At 44.4% G+C, this 11,789-nt stretch overlaps 1 protein-coding gene across 1 annotated transcript; it reads left to right on the forward strand.

Moving 5' to 3' along the window:
- The first annotated feature begins 2,202 nt into the window (after nucleotides 1-2,202).
- Nucleotides 2,203-11,417, forward strand: MANBAL (mannosidase beta like). The gene is made up of 3 exons (XM_063453339.1): nucleotides 2,203-2,268; nucleotides 3,393-3,556; nucleotides 10,910-11,417. The coding sequence occupies exons 2-3, from the start codon at nucleotides 3,407-3,409 to the stop codon at nucleotides 11,015-11,017; spliced, it is 258 nt and encodes an 85-aa protein (XP_063309409.1). The 5' UTR covers nucleotides 2,203-2,268; nucleotides 3,393-3,406; the 3' UTR covers nucleotides 11,018-11,417.
- The last annotated feature ends 372 nt before the right edge of the window (nucleotides 11,418-11,789 follow it).

The following is an 11,789-nucleotide window of genomic DNA, read 5'->3' on the forward strand; positions in this document are numbered from 1 at the left end:
GTCACTATATAATCAATATTATGCCCTTTGGCGTAACTATACAGTCACCCACGCTATAATTCTCTATATACGAATTACCCGTCTATAACACACCCCAGTAACATCGTCTTTTACAAATAGCGGTTACAGTACGGTTAGCATAGGTCAAAGCACAAGTTAAGGTCACAATACAATTATTAGTGGTTATGGTGTTAAACATGCAATGGACGACAATAATTAGTACTTATATACAGTGTCAGTAAATATACAGGGTTATGGTACCGTGCACTATAATACAGCAACACACTATTAACACTCTCGCTAGACGGCTGAGCTCGCGCTATCTAACAAGATATACACTTTACTAAACAATCTTTATCACATTTACAATTCCCAACTAAACTATTGGCCAGTACCTTGAATGGACTACCTAAAAACAATCTACATACGTTTTGGTTAGCCACACTGCCCAATCACCACATATATAGCGAGCTAGAGGACCGAATTTACACAGACGCCTCTTAGTCGCACTATCAAAAGTCTAGTGGGTTCCAAATTTACACGCCTTCCCACTTAGCCCAGATAGATTGAGAGCTAGCGAACCGAATTTACACAGACGCCGCTTAGTCTCCCGGTCCCTCCGACCTAGCGAACAAAATATACACCCTAGAACGCTAGTCTAGACAAGACACCGGTGTCCGGCTAGGGCTATTTACACCAGAGCCCCGCCTGACTAACAGAATCAAACGGTCTGACTAAAGAGCGTTCGATCGAGCGGTGCGCCTTCGCTCCTTCCCTCCGACAGAGGGGGCAGATACACAGATTCAAAACCCCTTTGGGCCTACCGCACAATCGGTATACCCCTAGTGGGTCCTGCCGTCTAAAACAGCAGTTGTCTTACCTCCTCGTTCCTGAACCTGAGTTCACACTCATCGACGGGGACACCCCAGCACTTCTCACGTAGAGGCCGATGATCTCCTGGACAACGGCCCAGTGGCGCCGAGACGAAGGGAGGTCCACGCAGAAGTTCAGGGGTGCAGCCGTAGAGAACGTGGGCAAAGATAGACCGTCTCACGCCTCTGCCTCTCAGCTACCGTTGAACGATGAGCTTCCCGGCCAATGCACCAAATGATACCGGAGAAACTGACGGAAGCGAAGCACAGAGAGATGGACACAGGTTTCTTCAGGAAGGAAGAGATTCTTTATTGGATCACCGATCGGGACTCAGAGGGACTAGCGTCACCAAAATACCACAAGTTCTGAGCCCCGGACAATAGTGCAGGCTCCTTATATAGGCATATAACTCCTCCCATATTAAGCTCCACCCGCACATTCTCTTAACCAATCAACACAAATAAGAATTAACTTCCTGTTTGACCGCATGGCCTGTCCAGCACAATGGAGGAGGGGAATACTATATCCTGTATTCTTGCACATGCTCCGTACACTACTGATCGTATCTTGCCACGTGCAACCAACTGATCGATACGTCAGCATATGCACGTACACATGCCACGTGGTAATCTCGGCCTACTAAATTTATTTTTACCGAGATTCCACCACAATGTAATGTAGTCTCAAAATGGAGAAGTCAGGTTATGAGGACAAAATGGAGGATTTGTGTCAGTATGGGGTTAAAATGGAGTTAGTGCAATAATTCAATACAGGTTCAACAAAGATTTTTAATAATTCTACATCAGCATGTCATGATTCCCTTTTATTCCAGTAGTTTAGTCCTTAAGGGGTTAAACTACAATAAATGTGTTAAGAAATCAGTCTGTGTAAATCCGATACGTTGTTCTTGTTCTACATTACATTTCAGTTGGATAGTTATTAGTAAGTCACCAAATATTTCTCAGAACTATCCCCCTGCCCACACCCCCCCCCCCCCCCCCCTAAAATGTAAATGTCCCTCTTTGTCCTTTTGAAATGATGTAATTGTGGGACATGGTTAGCATTTTTTATTTGGATAAATATTTTTACAATAAATCTGAAAATAATGTACAATAACAAATAATAATAATAATAATAAAAACCTTCTCCATTATAAACTATATTGTATCTACTATTTCTTTATTTAATGGGACTAGTAAGATAAAGTATTAAACACTAGAGTCACGCTGCAGCTGGGTGTGTATGTCCCCATTACAGTAGGCGTGTCTGGTGTTTAGAACGCAGAGGATACATTGTAACAAGCAAAGCGTTCTCGGTTGCTAAGGCAGTGGATTGCGTCAGATCCAGTCTGTTGGAGAACCACTTCCGGTTTCCAGCTGTGGATTCCTATTGTCTGTGAGTTGGTGATAACTCTCTCATTAACCCTCCAATGACCAGTCCAGGCACCCTTTACCCTTTAATGCCAGCTTTCACATTACATAATTAGTGCATGTTATCAGTTGCTATAGAAACCCCTTCTTAGTACCCCAGCTACCCACACCTTGTTTCAGCAACACACTTGATTAACCTCCATATTTCCAGTTCATCAGGTTAATGGGCTGCACATGACTTGTGCTGTCCTACTGTATGTAGAATTGATATGCTGTATTTAGTATTACTATGCTGTATGTAGAATTGATATGCTGTGTTTAGTATTACTATGCTTTATGTAGAATTTACATGCTGTATTTAGTATTACTATGCTGTATGTAGAATGCATATGCTGTATTTAGTATTACTATGCTGTATGTAGAATTTACATGCTGTATTTAGTATTACTATGCTGTATGTAGAATTTCCATGCTGTATTTAGTTTTACTATGCTGTATGTAGAATTTCCATGCTGTATTTAGTATTACTATGCTGTATGTAGAATTTCCATGCTGTATTTAGTATTACTATGCTGTATGTAGAATTTGCATGCTGTATTTAGTATTACTATGCTGTATGTAGAATGCATATGCTGTATTTAGTATTACTATGCTGTATGTAGAATTTACATGCTGTATTTAGTATTACTATGCTGTATGTAGAATTCATATGCTGTATGTAGCATTGACATGCTGCAGGATTCCTGTCTTCATTTCCTACATGCACTCTTTTTGAATCAAACATACTGCAGGGCAGCACCTTTCCTTTGTTGCTCATCAAAATGTGCAAGTGATATGTATCCAGGAATATCGCTAACGATGTGGAAGCAATGCATTCTAAACTCTCTGTAACCCATCCCTAATATTTTAAACTTATGTCAAACTCTTTATAAACTTGCACAATCAAAGCGCTTCCTGTTTTATAAATTAAATATGTATATGAGGGGCGCTTTATATCACATTGTTTCTCACAGCTTATTAATCCAGATCTATTTATATTCCTATTATTTTTAAAGGTAGCCATCACATGTATACTGTCTGTGATGGGAAGCATGCATGCTACTGTTTGACAGCAACTAATTGTTTCACTGTTTCATATTTCTAATGTAGGATCCTCCTGCATCATGGCAGAACCTTTGGACCTCTCCCCACCAGACATCCCAGAACCAAGCTTTTTGGAGATGCTACTCCGCTATGGCCTTTTTTGTGGAGCCATTTTCCAGCTGATCTGCATATTGGCCATTATCTTTCCAGGAAGCAAAACACAGGATGTGGTAAGACATGAATTGGGTATTTTATCCTTTATGGGATTACGTTAGTCTGAGTCAGACATAAAACCGCATTTTTTAATGCAATATGTGACACTATATCCTACTTCAGTAATTCTATAAAATAACATAGCACTCAGAGCGAGCACCTGCTATGCAGTGTTTAGCTAATGTATCCAATGCATGATTAAGAAAAGGGTACATTTGTTTTACAACAAACATTGCATTATGTTCTCCAGGATAGATTTACGTGCAGTGGCAATGGTTTGATAGTCTTGTGTGCTAATCTAAAGTACAGTTACACTGCCTACAGAGATCACAACAGACAATGGTCTGTGAGAAGACCGGGGCATTCATGTGAACTATTAGGACATTTCATTTTGTCAGTGTCCTAATTTATTACCATATATAATTTCAGTTTTATATTTTGTTCCCTATTTTGTATGCGGTAGGATATTGTATTCAGATTCATTATCGATCCATCTGAGGCAGTTATGAAACCACACCTTCTACAACTTCATCTAATCCTCAAATGAGTCATCACGGAGAGATGAAGATAGAAAGTTCATATTTGAGGGATGTATATTCTGTATAAAAGCTGTTCATGTCTTTTTCCAGAATACTAGATGTGGTGTGACAGAAAAGTAGCCAATAAAACCAGGAATGTAAAATGTTATATTAAACTGTTCTAGAGTTAAAGGGACATTATAGTCACCAGAGCAACTACAGCTTATTGTATCTGTTCTGGTGAGTATAATCGGTGCCTGCATTCTTTTTGTTATAAACACTGCCTTTTTAGAGAAAAGACAGTGTTTACATTACAGCTTAGGAACATCTCTTATGGCGACTTCCCAGACAGACACTAGAGGTGCTTCCTGGGTCATTGCTGCACAATGTGCAGCACTGACGTTCAGTGTCTCCACGCTCTGCATGGAGGCGCTGACCGTTCCCCACAGAGATGCACTGATTCCGTGCATCTCTATGAAGAGATTATGATTGACCAGGGTGGCGTACCCCGCGGTGCTGGAGATAAGGTGAGTTTTGACCATATTTAAGGGATAGCAGGGTGGACAGGGTAGCTAAATAGTGTTGCTAACACTATATGGTCAGGAATACGCATTTTTGTTCCTGACTGTATAGTGTTCCTTTAACCCCTTAAGGACCAAACTTCTGGAATAAAAGGGAATCATGACATGTCAGACATGTCATGTGTCCCTAAGGGGTTAAGTACCTGGGATTATTTGGTAAATCACCTCTGTTGGCCCAGGAAAATTAATCTCAAATAATGGTCAACTTAGTTACATAGTTACATAGCTGAAAAGGGACTTGCGTCCATCAAGTTCAGCCTTCCTCACATTTGTTTTTTTGCTGTTGATCCAAAAGAAGGTAAGAAAACCCAGTTTGAAGCACAATTTTGCAACAAGCTAGGAAAAAAATTCCTTCTTGACCCCAGAATGGCAGTCAGATTTATCCTTGGATCAAGCAGTTATTACCCTACATTGAAAGATTATATCCTTGAATATTCTGTTTTGCAAGTATGCATCTAGTAGCTGTTTAAACATCTATATGGACTCTGATAAAACCACCTCTTCAGGCAGAGAATTCCACATCCTGATTGTTCTTACAGTAAAATTGAAAAAAAAAAAATAATAATGGTCAACTTTGACTCAATGCATTCAGTGTCAAATGCAGAGATATGGCATAGTCTACAGTGTTTCAAAAATATTGAGGGACATGGCATCTACCAAAAATATGGCATCCACTCGTCAAGGTGCAGGATTCAGGCAAACACTGATATTTGGGCACAATTACTAGATTCTGATATTCCCCACTCAGAAACCCACCTTGCAGAGGTGTTTCAGCTCCTAGTTTGACGTTAAGATTTCATTTACTTGCCAAACATTTTTACATGTGCCACTACTCAGATTTCCATTGGGTGGGAAGTAAATTTATTGGTCTACTTTATTAAAAAGCACCTCATATTTCATCTACCAAATATGCAGAAGTGGCATAAACTACTCAAAATGTCCATCAGTCTCTAAATTGCTCCGTAATCAGCTACCTTCTAATATAGTTTTCTAACATTTTCCAATATTATGCGATGAATTGCGTGTACTACATACTTATACTAATGTCAATAACCTATTGAATGTCTCTGAAAACACCCGTAAACAATGATTTGCAAAAAAAGGCATCATGATTTATATGATGGTAAAATGTCTATTATTGTAATGCCATTACATTGCCTACCACTCCAGTAAGAAGTAATGAGACACTGTCAGGAAATCTATCCCCCATATCCCCCTCCTTTAACATACATCCACTAGACACACATTTTATTTAGATGAATATATCGATGAGGGTCATTTTTTTTTTTTTAAATGATTGGAAGCTGTTAGTGCATGTACAACCTCCGATCCAGTACCAGCACTTTTAGTCTACCTCAGTACAAAAAGAAAGCAGCCCGATCCTCCTTTTCCTACAGAGCACCGCAATTATGGAACGACTTTCAAATCTTCCCCAAGCCTAAAATACTTTAGGAGATCCCTCTCTACATACATCAAAACATAATGCACCTGTCATGGTTGATTATATATTTCCTACCTGTTCTATGTTACATTTTGTATATATTGTGTATTAATATTGTTTTTGTATTTTATTGTACCCCATTGTATCAATGCAATGTTTTGTAGACCCAGGACATACTTGAAAACGAGAAAAATCTCAATGTAACCTTCCTGGTAAAATATTTTATAAATAAATAAATATAATAGAAAATATCAGGACTCTGAATTTTCCCTTGCCCAAAAACCATTTACATGTGGAAATTTAAGCCTGGTAGTGTGCTATGGTGTGTCACCCCAACAGCCTGTCAAGGTCATCAGTGCTGTTTGCAAGCAGAACGTTTTTATAACAATAGCCCCACAGCTGATACCTGCAGCTGGAGTAGTGTTAAACTATGGGATTGAGCAGCTGCATGCTTGTAGAATAGGTAAGAAGAAACTTTTAAGAATCACCCCTACTACTGTTTAAAACTTCACAAAGAATTTGAAAATCTTTGTGGAGTTTCTGGCAGTCACGGTGTAGGGGGTAGTTCAAAGGCTACAACAAATAGCCTGCGTGTTTCCCAGACAGGCTGACAGATTTCTATGGTAGAGAGATCAAGAGTAAGTGCCTTTCTTTTCCGTTTCATATACATGGATTGCAGGTGTATCTCTGCCAAATTACAAACACATAGCTAAAAGGTTATTTCCATGATTTTCATCAATCACTTTGTCGATGCTGCTAGTTTATCAATGGGAAGCGTGTGATAATTCGATAGGGTTTATCTTCTAATGGGCAGGGGCGGACTGAGCACTCGGGCAAATCGGTCATGGACCGAGGGCCCGAGGCTCTAGGGGGCCCGCCCGCCTGCCTGCCATGCACTAAAATAATAGCTGGGCTGGGGAGTTAAACAATCTCCCCAGCCTGCAGTTAGTCAGTCAGGGGCCCCGCCCGGCACTCCGCGGGCCCCTGTTACCAAATACATATCCCCCATGTTCGGGCAGGCACAGTAAGAGACAGCTAAAGGGCCCTCCTAAAGACCCACTATGCTGTCTCTCACTGTGCCTGACTGGTGAGCGGAGCAGGAGAGCTGTCTGTAGTGCTGATCAGGCAGCTCCGTGCGGCTCCTCATAGAGGAAATGACATCATGTGTCAAAAGGTCAGGGAGCCGTGCGGAGCTGCCTGATCTGTGTTAGAGGCAGCACTTCAGGGAGAGGCAGCATGCTCCAGTGCTGCTGGGAGAAGGATTAACCCCTCTGGCCAAAGGTAAGGCTCCTCTTCCCCCAGCAGCTCCTCTTCCTTCTACCCCCTACAGCCCCTCTACCCTCTGCTGCCCCTTTGCCCCCTACTCCCTGCTGCCCCTCTACCCCCAGTAGACCCTCTGCTGCTTCTCACCCCATACTGCTCCTCTACCCCCTGCTGTCTCCCACCCCTCTGCCTCCCTACTGCCCCTCTACCCCCAGTAGACCCTATGCTGCCCCCCTGCTGCTCCTCACCCCATACTGCCCCTCTACCCCCTGCTGTCTCCCACCCCTCTGCCTCCCTACTGCCCCTCTACCCCCAGCAGCCCACTACAGCCACTATACCCTCTACTGCCCCTTTGCCCCATACTCCCTGCTGTCCCTCTAGCTCCTGCTGGCCCCCCTATCCCCTGCTGCCCCTCTACCCTCTGCTACTCATCTACCCCAGCAGCCCCTTTGCCCCCTGCTGCCCCTCCACCTCATGCTGGCCCCCCTGCCCCCTGCTGCCCCTCTACCTTATACTGGCACCCCTACTCCCTGCTACCCCTCTACCCCCTGCTGCCCCTTTGCCTACTACTCCCTGCTGGCCCCCTTACCTCCTGCTGGCCCCTTTGCTCCCTGCTGGCTGCCCCCTACTCCCTGCTGCCCCTTACCCCCTGCTGGCACCCCCCTGCTGGCACCCCCTACCCCCTGCTGTCCCATCTACCTCCTTCTGCCCCTCTTCCCACTTACTCCCTGCTGCCCCTCTACTCCCCCGCTGCCCCTCAACCCCCTGCTGCTCCTCTACCCCCAGCAGCTCTTCTACCTACTACAGCCCCTACCCCTTACAGACCCTCTACCCTCTGCTGCCCCAGCAGACCCCCTGTCGACCCTCTAGCCCCAGAAGACCCCCCACTGTCCCTCTACCCCCTGCTGCCCCTCTAGCCCCAGCACACCCCCTACTCCCTGCTACCCCTTCTGCCCCTTTGCTCCCTATTCCCTGCTGGCCCCCTTACCTGGTGCTGCCCACCCTACCTCCTGCTTGTCCCCCTACCTCCTGCTGGCCCCTCTACGCACTTACTCTCTGCTGGCCCCCTACTCCCTGCTGCCCCCCATACTCCCTGGTACTCCTCTACCCCCAGCAGCCTTTCTACCTACTACAACCCTATACCCACCACAGCCCCTATCCCTTACAGCCCCTCTACCACCCCAGCAGACCCCCTGCTGACCCTCTAGCCCCAGCAGACCCCCCGCTGTCCCCCTACCCCCTGCTGCCCCTCTAGCCCCAGCAAACCCCCTGAGACCCCCTACTCCCTGCTGGCCCACCTACCTCCTGCTGGCCCCTTTGCCCCCTACTCCCTGCTGGCCCCTCTGCCCCTTTGCCCCCTACCTCCTGCTGGCCCCCCTACCCCCTTCTGCCCCTCTACCCACTTACTCCCTGCTGGCCCCCTACTCCCTGCTGCCCCCCTACACCCTGCTTCTCCTCTACCCCCAGCAGCCCTTACCCCTGCGGCCCTTCTACCTACTACAACCCCTATACCCACCACGCCCCTCTACCCTCTGCTGCACCAGCAGACCCCCTGCTGACCCTCTAGCCCCAGCAGACCCCCTGCTGTCCCCCTACCCCCTGCTGCCCCTCTAGCCCCAGCAAACCCCCTGCTGCTCTCCTACACCATGCTGCCCCTCTACTGCCCTGCTGCCCCCCTACTCCCTTTTTCCCCCTACTCCCTACTCCCTGCAAACTCTACAGACCCTGTACCCCATGCAGTCCCTATACCCACTACAGCCCCTTTACCGCATGCACAAACCGCATGCCTATATATTCCTTACAGCCCTTATCCATTATTATATTATTTATATAGCGCCATCAGATTCCGTAGCGCTGTACAATACCCCACTACACCTCCTATAGTCCCTATACCCACTACATTCTCTATATACCATGCACCCACTACAGCCCCTATATCCCATAAAACCACTAGAACCCCTGCAGCCTCTACACCCACTACAGCTGATATACCAACTACAGACCCTAAACACCTGCATCCACTACAACCCTATATCCATGAAAGCTCCCATGCCCACTACTGCCCTTTTTCCCTGCACCCACTACTGCCTTTATTGCTGTCTGCACTTACTACAGCTCCTATCCCCCTGAAACAACCACAGTCCCTATGCCTCCCCTGCAACTACCACAGTCCCTATCACTCCCCTGCACCCACTGTAGCTTCTATTACCCCTTGTCTCCACTGTAGCTTCTATTACCTCTATTACCCCCTGCCCCTCTATAGTCACTATTTCGCCTTACCCCCACTATAGCCCCTATTATTCGCTGCCCCCACTATAGCCTCTATACCCAATACAGCCTCTGCCCCCACTACAGCCCCTATAACCACTACAGTTTCTATGCCCCAGCACCCACTTCAGCCTTTATTCCCCTGCCCCCACGGCAGCCCCATGTCCCCTACACCGACTACAACACCCCACAGTTTTTATCTACTTAAAGGGAAACTATAGTGCCAGGAAACATGTTTTATTTTTCCCTAGCACTATAGCTTCCTAATGTGCCCCCCTCCTTTACAGGGTTAAGGGACCTGGGACACTGTACCTACACCACTTCAATGAGCAGGAGAGGTCTGGGTGCCTACAGTGTCCCTTCATAGATACTCTGTATTTCGTGTTAGGATATGAGGATTCAAAGGCCTTCATATATCCACTTACAGTAAATATACACAGAAACATACATTCACTTTACATGCACATACAATCAAATATATTTTGAATCCTAATATCCCAACACGACTTACAGAGGGTATACACAGAAACATACATTCACTTTACATGCACATACAATCAAATATATTTTGAATCCTAATATCCCAACACGACTTACAGTAAGTATACACAGAAACATACATTCACTTTACATGCACATACAATCAAATATATTTTGAATCCTAATATCCCAACACGACTTACAGTAAGTATACACAGAAACATACATTCACTTTACATGCACATACAATCAAATATATTGTGAATCCTAATACCTCACACAAAGACATACATATATTCACTTACAGTGAATATACACAGAAACATACATTCACTTTACATGCAAATACAAGGTACATCTACAACAGTGTGTGTGTGTGTGTATATATATATATATCTCTGGAGGGGACCCAGGTCCTAATTTTGCCCGAGGGCCCAGGACTCTCTCAGTCCGCCCCTGCTAATGGGTGAATCATTTGGGGGCATTATCTAGAGTTCACATTGCAGAATGAAGTTAGATGTGGTGAGGAACACTTAGGCCTGGCTAGTAGAATGGTTCTGAAATTCTTACCAACCTTACTTTGTATAATCACTTACCTTAGCTATTATAAACCTGTGTCTGTTAGTAATTCTTCCATGAATCAAAGACTAGGGCTGGCAGGTTCAGGTGCCAAGAAGGGTCAGTACATTTGCAATAATGTACAGACCAGACTCAGAAGTCAGCTGAATTTTAATTTGTTAAAATGATTTGTCCACTCTACTGGGTAAACCTACAGTCAGAGACTCATTATATTAAGTGATACTTCCTTTTACCTTCCAGGACACTGATTCTACTGAAACCAAAGTATCCGAGGTGATCAGAAAACCCAAAATGCCAGCAGTGCCCACTGGTAAAAAACAAAAGAAGGAAACAAAGAAGAAGAGGTGAGAAAAGGGAGCGCAAAAGCCAGCCTCTCCTGCTACCCATGCAAGCACATCAAGGCCGTATACACCTCCACTGCTATTTCCTGCAGATCATTTACAGCACTTCTTTTTATTTGCATTTTTCTACAGTTTTTGTACTGCGTAACATACCAGACGGACCTGACTCATGGTTTATTGTTCATGATACAAACTTATTGACCTGTAAAATATCAGTATAACGTATTGGTGGTTTTTTTTTGTGTGTGTAATACTGAACATAACATTTTGCTCTGCTGATTGTAATATCTGTACACGCTGACTATGCATGGTGAGTATTATACAAACATATCTGTTTTGTATTTTAAATGGATTGTGCCGAACAGATATAACATTAAATAAAAACTCTAGAACAGTTATATAGCTAAGATTGACAAAGAAGTTTTTTGTCATTTAATTATTATTTCTATGTGATTTCCCATTCTTGAATGCCATTAACTACATAAAACAAACATTCTTACTGTGAGTGTTTGGAACTTAAAGTGGCTCTATCACCATATGGGGTCTTTTACATATTTTGCAAAGACCTCCAATGATGACTGCTCCTCTTCCAGTGCGTGGGCCCATCAGTGCATTGGAAGGTAAGTTTTACCGACATGAAGCTGCCCCTTTTGTCCGCCACCATCTTTATCTGACGATTCTTCTTCAGCTTTTCATATGACAAGAGGCAACGTCTCATGCTTGTGCAAGACTAAGACCCAGGGGTCTTCAAAGGATACCTCGAGATCGTGGAGGCTTTC

The sequence above is a fragment of the Pelobates fuscus genome, chromosome 5 (genome assembly GCF_036172605.1).
Source record: "Pelobates fuscus isolate aPelFus1 chromosome 5, aPelFus1.pri, whole genome shotgun sequence".
Classification (NCBI taxonomy): Eukaryota; Metazoa; Chordata; class Amphibia; order Anura; family Pelobatidae; genus Pelobates; species Pelobates fuscus.